This window comes from Acartia tonsa, chromosome 10 (assembly GCF_053477335.1).
Source record: "Acartia tonsa isolate MP-2025a chromosome 10, ASM5347733v1, whole genome shotgun sequence".
NCBI lineage: Eukaryota > Metazoa > Arthropoda > Copepoda > Calanoida > Acartiidae > Acartia > Acartia tonsa.
Window position 1 is genome coordinate 42,212,559 of NC_137269.1, and position 18,223 is coordinate 42,230,781.

At 40.6% G+C, this 18,223-nt stretch overlaps 1 protein-coding gene across 1 annotated transcript; it reads right to left on the minus strand.

The window, feature by feature from the left end:
- Nucleotides 1–9,503: 9,503 nt before the first annotated feature.
- LOC145330824 (uncharacterized) lies at nucleotides 9,504–12,368 on the minus strand. The gene is made up of 3 exons (XM_080175488.1): nucleotides 11,019–12,368; nucleotides 9,988–10,916; nucleotides 9,504–9,798 (listed from the first exon to the last, which is right to left on the minus strand). The coding sequence occupies exons 1-3, from the start codon at nucleotides 11,088–11,090 to the stop codon at nucleotides 9,504–9,506; spliced, it is 1,296 nt and encodes a 431-aa protein (XP_080031614.1). The 5' UTR covers nucleotides 11,091–12,368.
- Nucleotides 12,369–18,223: the final 5,855 nt, after the last annotated feature.

Sequence of the window (18,223 nt, forward strand, 5' to 3'; positions counted from 1 at the left end):
GATTGTTTGATTATCGACCACATTTATGGCACACGGAAAAATTATGAGGAAATAAGTTACTAGGGTATATGCCACATGTATTTACAAAGTAATAATCGCTTGAGATAAATAATTAGTTATGATATTTAAAAAAGTATTAATTATTAAGTAATAAATTGTAACAAAGATTTACAAAGCAATAAGCGCTAAGGATAATAATAATTAGTATTCAGATTTACAAGGTAATAATAGTTAATTATAATTACCAATAAATGAGATTTCATATTAACAATTTAATCATAGCCATGTATTAATTAGAAATAAGAATTTAATAATCAATCATCTCAAAAGGTATTTACATATGATCTAGGTAAACAAACAAGTACCTCAACCAAACTGTACCTAAGGTTAAACTACCCAATGTAAAATAGAAAAAAAACAGTTACAGGTAGGTACCTACTAAGAAAATATATATTTAAATAACCTGACCATAACATTTCTAATTATATAGAGTAGCTTCAGTGTTGAAATTAGTAAAAAAAATCTTAACCTGAGGCAAAGAAAGAATGTCATATCCCCAGGGCTTAACTCATCACACAGGCTGGCATCCTCCCAGGGATCAGTGGGGGGTGGGAGGGTGTAGACCCTGTGGGCTGGCTCTCCACTGGCAACTGTTCACAACCAGGATGGTTTGGGGTTTCAACAACTATTGAAAAATAGTCACCCCAGAATCTCGAATAGAATTAATCTCGAATGGAAATTAGTTTGTTGATTCTAAAAAGAATCACAAGGAGTGTGGGTAGAGAAGGAATAAGGTTGGTGCAAAAGTAAAGGGGGGGGGGAGTGGTTCCATCATCATACTTCCTGGGGGGCCAAAATTCAAAGACAATAGTAGTTGCCCGCCCCAACTGTATGGCCCCCCAGGGGACAGGGATTTGGACTGTCCTTCAGACCAGCAGCAAACACCCCCACCCAAATAAAAAAGAAAGCCTATTTCTGGGTGTTTAGCTCTGGCCCGCCGATTTCCACCACATCAAGCTCCATGCCATGTAATAAATTTAAATTTGCAACTAGTGATCTCTTTTGAAAAAAAGAAAAGAAAAATACCTCTCCCAGGGTATGGTACTGGTTTTTTAGATTGCACTTTGAATTTGCTAGAACACAAAAATTTCAGACCTTTAGGAGTGTATGTGGGGTGAAAAAAAAGACGAGATCTTGAAAAAAAAGGGAAATGGCATTAGAAAATAAAGAGGGAGAATGGGAACAAATTACAATAAATAACAATAAATAATACCTGTGTCTGTACACACCTAAATATAAATTTTTCCTAAGCAACCAGATGGATAATTACAATGTAATTAACCAACAGGCTGCGGCTCAAGCTAGAAGCAAAAAACCCACTCCTACCTAAAGGCCTGAGGCCTTCTTAACCATGGCTATCAATGTCTCTTCCCCCATGGACAGGCCACAGTGGTTGAAAGGAAAACACATTGATGGCTAGGTAGTGCGAAATGTACTACTTTTTTTAAAGATTATTGCAAAACAAGTTTCTCATTTGAAACATGTTTTGCTTTAGATTTATATTTATATCTCTTTATTTACTACCCAGTCTCACAGAGCATAAAATTTGTCATCACTAGGTACTGTCTGTGTGTCCATCACAATTTGTGTGTCTGTCCAATGAAAACGCAGCCCTACCCACTACCCCCAAGCTGGCCCTAATTTGCCTAACCTAAATGAAATTGGTCCACTGTGGCGCCTTAAATTTTTGGCTTTCAGGAATTGGTTTATAAAATAAGGGTGTACATACAGGAAAAAACAACAACAATTTAAAGTTAGCCACCTACCATATGGTTACAAAACATTAAAAATTAAATGATACCTTGCAAATCTGTACCTACCTAAATGAAAAAAAAAGAAGAAAAGTATATTAATACATTAGTAATTAGAGAGAGAGAGAGAGAGAGAGAAACTAATAGTATATGTCTTTAGCTAATGGATGCAGTTGTGAGCTTTAAATCCAACTATTATTGGTGATAACTAACTATTTCTAAGACTACAGTTATTTACAATGTCTACAACAGTTAAGAGTGACAACTACTATCTATTAAAGCGGTGATCTAATTATAAATATCTTCTAAATACATTTTTTTTTCCTTTTAAAACCTTAACTACCAACTGTGCTACTGCTGATAATGACAATCTACTGACAAATGCTACAAGACATACAAACTACAGACACCCTGTTACAATCTATACCTTTCAATAGTCGCTAGACTGGCAGCCAACTTTGTGCTGTCATCGTGTCTGACACGCTCAAAGTGGGCTGCTAGTTTACCTCTATTACCGCTGTGGTGGTACTTGAGCAGCCTATCCGCTGATGGGGGTATTGCACCCCTAAACATCAATTTTTCGAGTCGCCGAACCCTTGACAGCGCTGTGTAGGTCAGTCCTCCGCTGTGCTCGGTCGGACCTAAATCTAAAACGGCCGTTTCTTTTGTTAACCCTTGGGACTTATGGATTGAGATGGCATAGGCTGGAACCAGTGGTAACTGGGTCCGGTGGCATTCGGTGTTTTTTGTGTACCATGTGCGCATTATGGCCGAAACAGGGTACACATTGTCGATATCCTGGAGGACACTTTTGTCCCCCTTGTACCCATCAAACTTGACCAACACAGTGGGAATGTCTGCCCGGTCGGTTTCACGCGACAAGTAGACAATCCCAACCACTGTGCCGACAGAGCCATTTGTGAGGCCCACCTCCAAGTTGAGGTTGGTGGTGAGCATCACTTGCATGCCTTTGCACAGCACAAGTTGGTTGGCCAAGCTACCCGCAACGTCGGCACTTGCCTGGAACGCCCAATCAGGCTCATTGACAGCATGCACAGCCACCCTAGGACTGTTGAGTTCAGCCAATTTGGCCCGATTGAACTGTTCATAGTCTGCTTTACGTGCGCACAAGAGAGTTGATTGTGCAAATTGAGCACAATTGTCGGCACGGACTTCCGACCTGTCCTGAAGTTGTTCAATTTGCTCAGGCGACAGTTCCCCGACACGCATTGACTTTAGTATCTCCGCCAGGGAATCGTTGTTGTCCTGACGGACCGATGCACCAAGGACAAGGACGTCTGTAAAGGTTTTATAGACTTTAAGCCCTTCCGCCTCCTTTGGCGTACCCTTAAACACAGTGTTGGGCTGACAGACAAGCGACCTACCCAGTACAGGGACTAATTGGCCAAAATCACCCATTAGGACAACCGACCGCCCCCCCATTGGCCTGTTGTCAGCAAATATTTGCTGAAGCCTGACATTTATTTCATGCATCCGATAGGCACTGATCATAGACTTTTCGTCTATGATCAGTACCTTCAGATGCTTTAATTTTTCCTGAACGTTGCGTAGTGCTGTATCAGACAATGGCTCCACATCCTTGCTGTTGGTGGAGTGGAGTTTGAGGTTCAAAAGACTGTGGAGGGTGGAGGTGGGCCGCGGCAAACACTTGGCGGCACAGCCCGTTGGGGCTGTGAACCGCACCACATCGGCAGCAGCATACGGTGACCCAACCTGCTCTAAATGTAAAGAAAGAGACTGGAAAAACGTTTTCATAACTGTTGTTTTCCCAGCCCCAGCAACCCCGCATACCTCCAGTCTGAAGGGATCAGGGTTGCCGTCAACATGGTCTCTGCCAAACACAGCCCTTGCCTTGGTCATCAGATATGTGACAACCCGCTGTTGACCTTGATTCAGCTGGTCAAAGGGCACAACATCCGCCAGATTGTCCTGCTCTACGGGCGTGACACTCGCACGAAACAGGTGCGGCGACTCCTTGGTCCAGTCAGGCACGTAGAGCAGACGATCAGCATCATAGTCGTACCCTTCGTCAGTCAAATCAACATCATCAACAAGGTTGTCGGGCGTGGCAACATCTGGCACATCTTCGTCATACCCGACCGAGTCATTGTCCCCAACCCTCCCGTCCCTGACAACCTCTTCATCAGGTGTGCCCATCGCGGGGAACATGTCACCCTCGGCCTGTTCAAAGTGGGCCTCGCGTGCCAACCTGTCAGTCTCATCGTGGAACCACAAGTCTGAGACAAATGTGGGCACATTGCCAGCATTTGGCTCAAAGTAGGTGTCCCCCATCTCCATGAGCTCACTGTCAGACTTGGCATGCAATGCCTCACTCATTCCAGACCCCGGGTGGTAGGCAATGAGCATGGATAGGAGGAAATTTCTTAAATATTTTCCCCCGGCCGACGGACGCGCACTATAAAAGGGGAGCAGGTGGGGAATGACATACGATTCGCGGGGGGACCAGTCATGCTTGAAACCGGCCACAAAATCCCACAAGGACAGGGTGGTTGGGTCCTTGGGGAACGGTTTTTGGTGGTCTGGTGCAGCATCCCATTCCTGACAAAGCGCAACAAAGGTTTCATTATCATACCGGGTCTGATACTGGTTGACCCAGTCTTTTTGGGACACTCGGAACCTACCCCACCTCCCATTGTTGTTTTCCCCGTCATCGTCATCACGGTTGTTGTCCGTCAGTGGCAGGTCACCTAGGACATTTACAAATTCAAATGTCCGAGAGTACTGGAACAATTTTTGGTTGGCCAGATGGAACGCCACCTCTGACAGTGGATAGTCCCGGTTAACGTACACCTTTCGTATGATGGTTTGGGCAAATTGGACAACACTGTTTTCGGCGCTGCGCTTGAAGCTTTCATACACAACATTGCGAGATGCTTCAGAAACGGTTTCTGCTTTTGAGACATACTTACTGAGATACAATGACACACTGTCATTGTTCCAGCAGTACTGTAGCTCAATGCTCCCCCCCCAGCCTAGCAACAAATCAAAACTTGTAGAGTAGGTGTGCAAGTGGTTTCTAGACCACAATATTGTTTTATACTTACGGCCTGAGACTGACTTGACTGAGTGCACCTCACCCATGATCTTTTTGTCATCGCGAACAACATCAGGCCGTCCAGTATCATTATTTAAAAATTGATACCCGACAAGTTGGCGGGGAAAGTGGTAGCGACAACCAGTGTGTACCTCTCCGTCCATGACAACGGACCGTTGGCAATTGCCGCGGGCACAGTTGTGGGTGCCCACCTTGTTGACAAGGTTGACAAGACTCTGTCGGTAGTGGTCAGGCGCGATGCGCGTTTCATACGGCTCCCTAAGACAAGCAGTGGAGGGCGCCGCCAACAGGTGGCCCCCATTGTTGAGGTACCGGTCGTCCAGACTGTTGGACGGGTGGGCCTCGGTCAGTCCCCACTTTTCATACACGGCCCTGACAATTTTGTCCTGAAGCTCAATGACTTCTAGGGCCTGGCCGAGGGCCTCAGCAGACAACGGACTACGCAGTTCCTGTGCTAGAGTAGCATACCCGGGACACGCCATCATGTCAAGCACGGTGCTGTGTGGATTTTGTCTTACACACTGTCGCACAAATTTATGGATTTTGTCAACGCACGGCGATGTGGGATGGAATGCACGACCACGCTCCTCCCTGCTGATGCCCAGAGGCAGGCAGAGGAGAAGGTGGGCGTGAATTCCACCCCGGCTTTGAAATTCAAAGCGGCACAGGTGTTCGCGCACCCCAAACACTGGCTTCAGAACAAGGTCAATAAACTGTTTAACCTTGTTCTCAAACCACTTGGAGTGCTCGATTGCATGCTCTTTGAGAATCCTGTTTCGCTGAAAGTAATCCTCCGCCTTGGTGATGTATTCAGCACCGGGCGGGGGATTGGCCGGAATCAAGAGTGGGTTGTCTACGACAATTTTTTGCAAATGCAATCTGCCCGCAGGGATGCTTTGCAAGAACTCGGTGTCATGCAGCTCCTTGGCAGTGAGGGTGAGGAAAAAATTAAATGTTTCCTTGCCCCCCGACAGGGCTTCCAGGAAACGGATCATGGACGTGCCCTTGTACCCCTCGCTGCGGCAGTGGGCCTTGGAGCCGGGGACTTTGCGGGCCGACCGCTGGATTTGACTAATCAAGCCGTCGGCCTCTGACCTGTCATTGCTGTTCAAAATGGCTAATAGTTGTTCATGCGTCAAGTGACTGAGAGATCTTGCAACATACAAACGTCCCTCCCGCCACGCATCCAACTTCATCCTTGTCTGGTGGCAGAACATTAGGAAATGGGGGTCCTTGGTGAACCGCCCATCGTGCCAATTCAGGCAATGTTCAAGCCACTCATGGAAAGTAAGTGGTGTGCGTCTTTCCATGTGGGACGAGAACACACCCATGTTCTGGGCAAACAGGTGGGGAAACGCACGCGCCCAAAAATGTCTGTCAAATTCGTTGGCAACGTTGCCACGCTGGGGCAAGTCAAGGGGATTGGCCTCGGTGCCGCGGTGCTGGTTCACCAGCTGATCCCTGACCAGCTGGGCCTCAACACCGGCCCGCTGCAGCTCACCAACATGGTGGGAATCCATGAGTGGTGGGTCAACACCGGGAATGACACCCCCCTCGTCATCCTCATCCTCACTGTCGTCCCCCCCATCCTCAAACCCGGGTCCGGGATCCGGCCCAACAACATCCCCCCCCTCGGCTTCGGGTGTTAGGTTGCGAATACCCACCACTGCCTCGTCTAACGACTCAGGGTAAGCTTGTAGGTTAGCTTCGCTTATAATGATATCAGAATATCCTGAATTATTTTCTTTGAGGTAGACCAATGCCTGTTGGATAATGTGGCGGCGGGCACGGAGGTGTGGACCGCCCCGGTTGGACCGGAAATAGATTATTTCCAGGTCCTGGGGCAGCCTGGGCAGCTGGTTGGCAACGGGCCCAATGTCGGCCTCAAAGCAAATGTTGTTTCCAGCTTTCTTAAAGGGGCGCTGCCCCACGCTCACAATTTTGACAAGGGGACAGACCCTCTTGATGGCAAGAAGCTCAATGTAAGTCATGCCTTGCATGAAGGGTGGGACAGAGCCCAAGTTTGTCATGTTGTCGGGGTGGAAAGTGTCCCGACGCTTGGAACTCTTTTGACACAGTTCGCACATACCGTTAGTTATAGAGCAACCGTAGCGCTTTTCATGGCACACGGTACACATGTCATCGGGCAACTTGAAATCACTTACCTTATTATACATCTCTTTGCACGCCCCCTCAATCGGATTGCCATCAACATGTTGGGGCTCACCAGTCTCCGACTCCAACCGGTCCCTGAATATTTTAGCAATTATTTCTTGATTTTTATTAATTGTCTCGTCATTGCTCCACAAAGCATAGAAACGAGAGTTTCTATGCAATGCTTCACTTTGAAGGACATGGGACAGACGGGGATCTTCAAAATATTCTATAAGAAGGTTTTTACACTGTGTGCGGACAGACACTTGGACATCCCTATTAGCTGCATTTAAGTTCAAGGCATTCAAGATTTTACTGTACAAAAGCTTGATTTCATATTGTGAAAGATGAATCAAAACTTTTGCAGCTACTTGCTCCTTAGTGAGCTGATTTTTTTTACAAGAGTCATAGCAGTAGTTTAGCTCTTGTCTAAAATTTTCAGGGGACAATAATTTTAATTTTTGAAAAAATTCCATAAGAATGCGACTATTGGACCAATTGGAGTTAATGCCCCAATCATATTTTTGATTAAGGATAAGAACTGAATCTTTTATATTAAAAAATTTAAAAGAAGGATGATTCTTAAATCTTAACATTAGTTCATCCTTTGCTTGAGTGGTGTGAACATTATTTGCACTAGTTTCAATTAAATTAAACAAGTCCTGTGAAGAAATCTGCAGCCAATTGGTAGTGTCATCAACAACAATGTCATCATTTTCAAAAACTACGGGTGGCTGGAGAACAGGGGCTGGAGGTGGGGTGGGAAGGTATGTGTACACAAGTGTGTTACACGTTTTAGACCCCAACTCCACACTGCACCGCTTGGGTCCAGATTTCTTCACATTGTTGGACACACAATATGTATTATTGTCCCTGTTTAGGGTAATTACACTGAGAGGCTTAGAATGGGAATCAAAGGCTGTGGCCAAAACATAGACACCACTGGTATTTTCAAATAACAAGCTGGCTTTAAACTGTTCAAGGGGCTGTATGTTGTAAGACTTTTGATTGTTGAAATTGATTAATAAAGCATTTTGAAGGGGAAGAATTTTGTGTTTTGAAATTTGATTTAAGTCACAAATGTTACATTTATCTGATTCCTCATTCTGTACAAATTTTTCTACTAAATTTCTAAACATAAAACGTTTTACATGGTTAATGGTAAGGTGGCTAACACTATCACTGGACACAGTTTCATGATTGTTGGAGCAAGTTATGGTAGTTTGCACAGTGAACTCTGTGAAAAGGTGGGACACTTGGCCCAACTCACCAACTACCTGTTCAAACAGTTGTTGAAAATTGGCGGCAGTGCAAAATTGTTGGGGGGGTGGGTCGACACGGATCACTCCGGTGCAGCGGGCAACGTTGGCCAAGTATTTGGTGAGCTGGGTTGTTTGCTCAGTTGCAAGCAGATTCTGCTTAAACGTGGGAAAGGAGAAGAGGGTGTACAATAACTTGATCCAATCATTGCTACAAGAATTATGCTTTTTTAAAAATAATTGAAATGATTTACAATTGACTGTTGCCCACTGATTTGAATCAGGATCTTGATGTCCAGCAAGATCTAAATTTTGTATATTGGAAAGATCTATGAACTCATGTCTTACTCTATTTAACGTCAGTATGGTCTGGGCTAGAGTCTGTTTGGGGTTGCGCGAGCTTTGAGGGGGAATTGCAAAAATTTTATACACATCTTGGAGATGTGTAACAGCAAATTGGACAATCTGCCTGATTTTGGGGAGTTTGCTGTTGTGTGACCGACTAGGCAAACCAAGCGCCGCAAGAATTGTAGAGAGCACACGATTAGTTTGAGCAATCAGGGTGTTGATGGTGGGAAAGTCGCGGGTGGTGTTGTGCACCTGCTCCAACAACTCTTTCACCACCGCGGCTTCGCCACCACCAACAGCCGGATCCTCAATGTCAGGCTGGGAGGGATCAGTGGGCAGAGATGGGGAACCTAGGCTAAAATTTGGCTGGGAAGGGTTAACAACAGGGGGAGTGGTGGACATGTTGTTGCGGCCTCTATAAAGGCTACGCCTGGAAGCTGGAGCCTCAGCTCTGGCTCCAGGCGCAGTTTTCCGCCGAGAAGCCTGGGGTCTAGAAGATGGTCTGCTCTCATCTCTGACACGCTTAGACGACTGCGGGGTTGAGACAGCCGGAGTGTCGGGCAGAGATGGTGTGAGTAAACTGAGGCAGGAAAATCTATTCTCAGTCTCCGGAATTGGAGATGCCAATGTGGATGCAATGCTAACATGTGCTAAACTGTCACTTGTTACCAATGCATCATCCTGCCACATGAGACATACTTAAAAATGAAATGATTTATATAATGAAATAATGGAGTAATTTAATTATTGCTTGTAATTTTTATTGTGACATTAGATTTGTAAAAATTTTAAGTTAAATGTTTAATGTGTTTTATCAGCTACAAAGATTAAGTATCATTCCTGACGAGCTTCCTTGGCGCGTTGGGCAGCTCTGAAAGAGTTATATCTGGCCAGCTGATTGGCCGCTGTTTCCTCCTTCTTGGGGCACTTGAACTCCTTCTTCTTGTTGGTCAACATCCCCAACACGCCAACGATAGTCCACCTGAATTGTTTTTTGGATTTTCTAGGGACAGCAGGCTTAGAACAACCAACAGCTATGCAAGCAGCAGTCAAGAGATCTTCAAGCTGTTTGATGGTCCTCTGCTGGTCAGAGAGTTCTTCATATTGAATGTTCTCTCCAGAAGACACCCTGTTATTTTTGTTGACAATATGAATAATACTCTGACAATGGAAAGAAATAGGTGGGGAGGGGGATAACAGATGAAATTTAACATTTTTATTTACAACTGCAACTGTAATGAATTTACAAAAGGATATTCAAGTTATGTTTGTATTGATAGTTAATGTTTTTTATATTTCATTCATATTATTCCTTGACTTAAGATTTTGAAAGCCAGCAAAATCTTGGGGTGCAGGAAGACCAGGAATTGCAGCAGTAGGAGCTGGTTCTTGAGTAGCTGCAACTACTATCTTTGGCGTGCTTGCAAATAGGGGTTGGGGGGGCAGAGACTTGGGGGAGACAGACAGGGGGAGACGAGATTTGGGGGAAGTTGCCGGGGACAGGGGGGGGAACTCTTCATCATCAGAGGAAGAAAAATCCATGGGCTGTGGCTGATCACTGGGAGGGGGGGGTGCAAGAGTAGGGCGTGGTGCTCCTTCGGGGCCCCACGCCCCTGAAACAGGGGGCTGCTGTGCAATGTAATCAAAGAGTCTGGTTGTCTGGACACGAGATCCATTACCACGACGCGCAAGCCTTGGACGGGGAGTGCTTGGGGTGGTATTGCCGGTTTCCATGGGTGTTGGGGAGGGTTGAATGGGCCAGTTTCTGGAAGTGCTGGGCACTAGGTCAGAAGCCTGGACAAGAGACGAGACCTTGCGGCGGATACCACCCCGAACACTCAAGACAACTGTGTCAAGAAAGTTGACAAGGGTTGAAGTGTTGCCTGATGGTCTGGCAAAAATGGGATCAAGATCCTCATTGTCACTGTCAATGTCTTTGTCAATCAAAGACTTGAACGCCGTGGTAAGAAAGTCTTGTTCCGCTTGCTTGTCTGGGAATCTTGGGGAAGAATTGGGAATGGGAACAAAAGGTTTGAATTCCTTGAGCTGCTGGTAGAAACCAACAGCATCAAGCTTGAAGCCGACAAGGACTTGGGAGAGGATGGGAATGAGGACCTCAATGGAGAATTGGTTGGGAAGAATCATCCCCTTACTGTTAAGGGGGAGAGGCACATATTTGTGCAAAATAAAGGCCAAAGCCTGAAGTTGGTTGTTGGCAACATCATTGTCACGGTTCAACAACACAACCTAGAGAAGATACGTTTTAGAGTGTAATAATGATGACAAAGCATTGATGATGATGATTAGGGTTACAGAGTGTGAGAGAGATTGGCCAACATAAAAGCTAACCTTAAGGTGCTGGGAAGCCTTATCCAGTAGGCTCACCAGTGCATCGCGGGAAATAATATCTGAGGCAGACATTGTTTAAGCTAATAATTCTGAAATGGTTTAGAACATTAATATGACATGATTTATTTTTGGTAGGAGGGTAGGGTCAGTAGTCCTACACAAAAGGGTGACTGGTAAGGGGAGGGACGTCAATCCCCCAGTGCTTTGAAAAGCACCTCCTGCCCTGCATAGAATGTAACAAACTGGGATTCCATAGCGCTGGTAAGGATGGAAACTCCTCCCCCAGGAGGAAAATGGAGCCAATATTGACCTGGAGATGGTGTGCATTGATTTTGAAAAGCTAGATTGGGAATAGGCTGAGACCAATGCCAACTGCAAGAAGACACTAGTTGTGAAATTATCTTAACTGCGTAGGGAAATGGAGAAACAACCTTCATGATGATTATTATTTTTTTATACAAAAGAATAAATCAGAATTCCATAGCAATGGTAAAGATGGGAACCCCCTCCCCCAGGAGGAAAATTGACCTTGAGATTGTGTGCACTGAAGTGGACAAGCTAGAATGGGAAGAGGCTGAGACCTATGCCAAATGCAAGAAGAAACTAGCTGTGAAAATATCTGGATTTCATAGGGAAATGGAGAAACAACAATAATGCTGATAATGATTATGATTATCTCATATTATAAACTTGATATTTTTTTTTTATTTTTCAGTTATTTGGGTATGTAGCCCATATTAATACTTAATACTTAGTGCTTAGTTTATAGGCTTTCTATTTCATATCTATCCAAATTCATGTCTATCTATCCTATTTGGAAGAAATGTTTAGAAACCTTCCACTAAGTTTCAAAACACTTCTTCCTGTTGGAAAATAAACACTTAACTTTGGTTTTAGTAGAGTCCATTTTCCATCAAACAAAGAGCACCACACTGACAGGGTTGAAGGCAGTGAACCTAAATAAACAAAAATCCTATTATTGGGGGTAGCAATGTTTTAGATATCTAGCCCAAAACTTGCAATTGTCATTCTATAAAATGATTTTTACAACAATGCTATTTTTCCAACTAAATCCCAAATTACACCCCATGGAAAGAAAAAACATAAACTTCAGGTGGACCAGAAATTTTGTAAGATTCTATTTTTGTGGGTAAAGAAATATTTGTAAATTTGTAGCTACCAATACTTGAAATTGTCAACCTATTAAATGAGTTTTACAACATTTCTATTTGTCCCATTATATCCCAACTTAAACCCCATAGGTAAACAACAACATGATTCTTTATCATCTGAAGTGTCCATTTGTTGGAAGATACCCAAGTAAGTGTTGTATGTGGGCTGACACCTGAAATAATATTTGGAAATGCCCCCTAAGCTGGGCATTTTATTTGATATTTAGGACACCTGTACTATCCAAATTCATGTCTATCTATCCTATTTGGAAGAAATGTTTGGAAACCTTCCACTGAGTTTCAAAACACTTCTTCCTGTTGGAAAATAAACACTTAACTTTGGTTTTAGTAGAGTCCATTTTCCATCAAACAAAGAGCACCACACTGACAGGGTTGAAGGCAGTGAACCTAAATAAACAAAAATCCTATTATTGGGGGTAGAGCAATGTTTTTAGATATCTAGCCCAAAACTTGCAATTGTCATTCTATAAAATGATTTTTACAACAATGCTATTTTTCCAACTAAATCCCAAATTACACCCCATGGAAAGAAAAAACATAAACTATTAGGTGGAGCAGAATTTTTTTAAAAATTCTATTTTTGTGGGTAAAGCAATATTTGTAGATTTGTAGCTCCCAATACTTGAAATTGTCAACCTATGAAATGAGTTTTACAACATTTCTAATTGTCAAACTATATCCCAAACCTATCAATCACAGAAAATATTTCCTACAAAAAGTGGTTGCACAATCAATCTGCCATTATTTGGTAGATATTTCAATAAGAGGGAATAATAACAAACACCATAGTAAAAAAAATAGAAGCTAGACAAAGATGAATAGATGGGACAGATGCCATTAAAGTATGAAATAGGTTTGGTAGAACCCCTTAATATTTATGCTTTGCAAGGCTCTGTTTAATGTAGGACACCTGTCATAATAATGAATTAAGCTTTTTATATAAATGCACCTTTGCCCTCCTAGGTATTGTAAATAATGACAACCCCTTAATATTTATGCTTTGTAAGGCCTCCGTTTATTGTAGGACACCTGTCATAATAACTCCAACTGTATAAAGTGCATCCAGCTGTATACAGTGAATTAAGTTTTTTATATAAATGCACCTTTACCATCCTTGGTATTGTAAATAATGACAACCCCTTAATATTTATGCTTTGCAAGTTCTTCCTATTTAAAGAAAAACTGGTTAGATGTAGAAAAAAATTTACTTAATATGAAATGTAGCAAATTTAATTTGCTAAAGAAAAGTACCTCATAGTCATTTTGATTAGACCACTCCCCCCCCCCCCCAAACTGGCCGTTAAAAACATTGCGATCAGCAAAATCGTAATTTCGGCGGCAATTAACGGCCAAACGGTCGGCCTGAGGCTGATAGTGTATAAATAATGAAATATTCAGATTAAAAAGTTGTACAAACTTGCTTTTGTATGTCAATCCCGAAAAACGACTGTTTGCATGAGTTTTGGCCAAAAAAACGAAAATTGATACTATTAACCATAAAAAGAACGAAGTTTTCATATTAGGTACCTACCCACCTACTTGTAATGAAAAAAATCCCTCAATATTTTTTTCATTGCAAGTCTCCCTTCAATGTGGTATATTTGTTAGTCATTATGTTGTAGGACACCTGTCCTAATCTTTCACATTTCTATCCAACTACATGTCTATCTAACCTTACTGGAAGAAATATTTTCAAACTTCCCACTCAGTTTCAAAATATCTCTCCCTTCTTGGCAAAAAAAAACTTAACTTTAGTTTAGTTGAGGCCATTTTCTATCCACAGGGAGAAACATGTTGTCTATTTCCTAAATAAAAAAAAACTATATTTATTTTGGTAAAACAGGAATTGTAGCTCAAAACTTGCAACACCTAGCGCCCCTGTACTATGTATGGTTGTTATACTAAACCCCTAATTAAAGCATGACTTTTTATTAAGGAAATGGATAGGTGGAACACCTGCCATAACAAACGAAAATTTAAATTACAACAAAACTGGTTGGTCGTAGAAAAAAATTTACTTAATATGAAATGTAGCAAATTCAATTTGCTAAAGAAAAGTACTTCATAGTCATTTTGATTGGACGACTCTTTCCCCCCCAAACTGGCCGTTAAAAACATCGCGATCAGCGAAATCTTAATTTCGGCGGCAATTAACGGCCAAACGGTCGGCCTGAGGCTGATAGTGTATAAATAATGAAATATTCGGATTAAAAAGTTGTACAAACTTGCTTTTGTATGTCAATCCCGAAAAACGACTGTTTGCATGAGTTTTGGCCAAAAAAACGAAAATCAATACTATTAACCATAAAAAGAACTAAGTTTTCATATTAGGTACCTACCCACCTACTTTTAATGAAAAAAATCCCTCAATACTTTTTTCATTGGAAGTAAATTTTGGTATTTTTTTGTTTTTTTTTGAGAAAAAAATGGGGTAAATATTAATATTTTCAAATGAAACCAAGGTTTTATAAAGTTTTTTTTATAGAAAGCACCTAGGTATTATGATTGAAAACATTCCTTAATTTAATTCATTAAGAAAATAACATATATTGCTAAGTTATGTAGGACGCCTGACATACAACACTGACTAAGCAAACTATTTCTAAATTCCTGTAAAAAAAAAACATCTACTTTAATGGAAAAGGGTGACTTAACCTACATCCCCTGAAATTGTGGTACAAACTTATGTACAAAAATAAAGTTTTGATGTTAGGTACCTACCCACCTATGTACACTGAATGAAGACATCCCTTAATACTTTTACTACTGCAAATGTGGAAGGTATATTTGGTAGACATTGTGTGGGAAATCTGACTTAATCTTTCACACTTCTATCAAACTACTTGTCTATCTAACTTGTTAAGAAGAAATATTTTCAAACTTTTTACAAAAGTTTAAAAATATCTCTTCCTTCATAAAACAGTACTTAACTTGATTTATTCAGATGAGAAAACACCCAACATCAATAGGCCTGTTATCTGTTCCTAAAAAAACAAAAAATTATATTTTTTTGGGTAAAACAAGAACAAACTGGCTGTTAAAAACATCGCGATCAGCGAAATCGTTATTTTGGCGGCAATTAACGGCCAAACGGGTCGCCGGAGACAAATAATGTATAAGTAAAGAAATGTCCGTCCTTAAAAGTACTACAACAATGTATAAAAGGATAAAGTCGCTAAAATGACTCCGTCATGCCCTAAAGGGACAAAAATCGAAATTGTTCAAAATAATTGCACTTTCGGCAGCGCGTAACGGCCAACCTGTTGGACGTACAAAAAAAATTACTTCATATGAAATGTTGCAAATTTAATTTGCTAAAGAAAAGTACTTCATAGTCATTTTGATTGGATGACTCTATCCCCCCTAAACTGGACGTAAAAAACATCGCGATCAGCGAAATCGTAATTTCGGCGGCAATTAACGGCCAAACGGGTCGCCGGAGACGAATAATGTATAAGTAAAAAAATGTCCGTCCTTAAAAGTTCTAGAAAAATGGATAAAAGCTTAAAGTTGCTAAAACAACTCCTTGCACAAGTTTTGGGCGAAAAACCGAAAATCGATACATTTAATGGTTGTTAACATTAAAAAAATGAATTAGGGATCTAAATTTTATTACAAAAATTCTTTAGTCCTAACTAACAAACTTTTCAAAATTTTGGGTAACTATATCTCCCCCCCCCCCCCTTGGGGGGTGGGGGTATGTGGGATCTTAAAAGTTATTTAAAAAACATATTTCCCCTCAAAATAGTTATGAACCTTCCCACAGCCTATATAAAGATTCACTGAAAATAAGAATCACATATCAGTTCAGTGGTTAACAAAATCCTTTAGTACCCACAGACAGACACACAGAGATCCTTTTACCTTTTTTATGGGATATCTTACTTTATTTAAAAATTGCCGACGACCAAAAAAAATTAAGTGAAATAAATTTGAATACGATACGAGTAAATACTGACTTTCAATAATAATAATTTAACTTAATAACTATTAAAAACAATTAACTTAAACAATTAACTTAAACTTACCTTTTATATTGTTTGATTGCTGCAATGATTTTGGGTTGTCGACATTTGTTATCACTTTTCATGTTAAAGTTGTCTGAAAATGGGTCAATTCAAAATATATAAACATAGATAATTACTTAAACTAATTAATAAATGTACTATTTTATAACTAGAACATATTAAATTGTCAATTTTAAGCTACAAATTAGATAAGTTAATAAACTTTGGTTTATTTTGTTTTGGTTTATCAAATTCTCTGTCTGCTAATTTATATTTTCCCCGCCAATAATTGGGGATAAAAAGTTGCCAAATTTTAGGGCTTGGAATCCCCTATTTTTATAATTAATTAAATAAACGTTGTCAGGGCTTGTATATTAAATTGTATGTTTATTTATACTTTTAATATTGCTAAAAATAATTTAGATTACCAGTGTAATACTGTAACCATTATCAAAGCTGAATTTGCCAATGATTTTTTATTTTATGGGGAAATTTGAAAGTTTGAAATGTGCCTAGCCTGTTATAAAGAGTAAGGTTTGGTTGGGGGAGAGGGAGAGAAGAAAGGGAAATGAAAGGTTAACTTGAATTTGAAAGCGATGGGGGGGGGGGTTAAAGAATGTGAAATTTCATATTATAACACCTTAAAAAATACCTTTTTTGCCCTCGAAAATCGCCTATTTGAACGTAACGGCGCGTTTTAGCCAAACGATGGTAAAAACCTTTTTTTGTTAGGCTCTTCAAGTTCGCAAATTTGTATGTTTGTGTGTGTGTGTGTGCGTGTGTGTATATGTGTGTGTGTGTGGTAAGAGACTTTAATTGGTGAGGAAAGATTGAGAGAGAGGGGGATTGGGGAAAGGGGTAGAGAGAAATTGGGATACTATAATACTATTACTAAGTTTCAATTTTGCGAGCGATTGTTATATATTTCTTATATTAGTCATCAGCGGGTGTAAATTAAAATGTTGATATAAAATGTATAAGAAAAGAATGAGGGAGAGAGAGAAAGAGATAGGGGTATGATGGAGGGGATTAAAAGAAGGGAAATTTAATAATATGAAACCATAGTTTTGTTAAAGAAATACTTTATCGCCGTCGAAAATCGCCGTTTTCTACGTACCGGCGCGTTTTAGGCAAAAAATAGTAAAAATCTTTTTTGTTAAGCACTTCAAATTATACAAACTTGTTTTTATGGGTCATGTCTGAAAAATAACTTCCAATACAACTTTTGCTTTAAAAACCGAAAATCGCGAAGTTTATCTGTTATTGGTCAGGAGTGGGGGGGGGGGGGGGGAGGAGATGTAGAAAACCAAAAAAAACATCCCTTATCTGTAAAATAAAAAAAGTACTAGAAATGTGTTTTTAACCCAACAAACAAATAATTAAATTTTATTAACTTTCAGTCCATAGCAGTGTAAATCAATAGATAGATAGATAAATAAGACTCGACAAAATTTAAAAATGTGTGTGTGTGTATGTTTGTGGGTGTGTGTGCAAGTGACCTTATATGGTTGGGAAAGATTATGAAAGGGGGTGGAGGGGAAAGGATAAGCAGTTGTTTAATCAAGTTGTCTTTGAAATACTTTTTTTTCGACAATTTTATTTGGTAAATTTCATATTAAGTAAATTGTTGTGTAAGTTCAACGAATTTTTGTCCAGCTAAGTTTCAATTTAGCACGCGATTTTTATATTATCCTTATGACAGTAAATTATTGGCAAACGTAAATTAAAATCTTGAAATAAACTAGGTGGAAAGGAGTAAAATAGAGAGAGAGAGAGATAGAGGTGTTATGGGGAAGAGAGAAAAAAAAAAGAAAGGAGAGAGAGGTATGTTGTAGAATAGATATTGAAATATTTTGTTATAATACTAGAAATTAATACGATATTATTGAAGAAAAAAAAAGAGAAGCTATTAGTTAAATTTGAAATGTACCTACTGCTTCTAGTTTAGGACTGAGGCACAGAAATTTTTTGTTAATTCATTTTTAATTATAGGTTAATATAATTA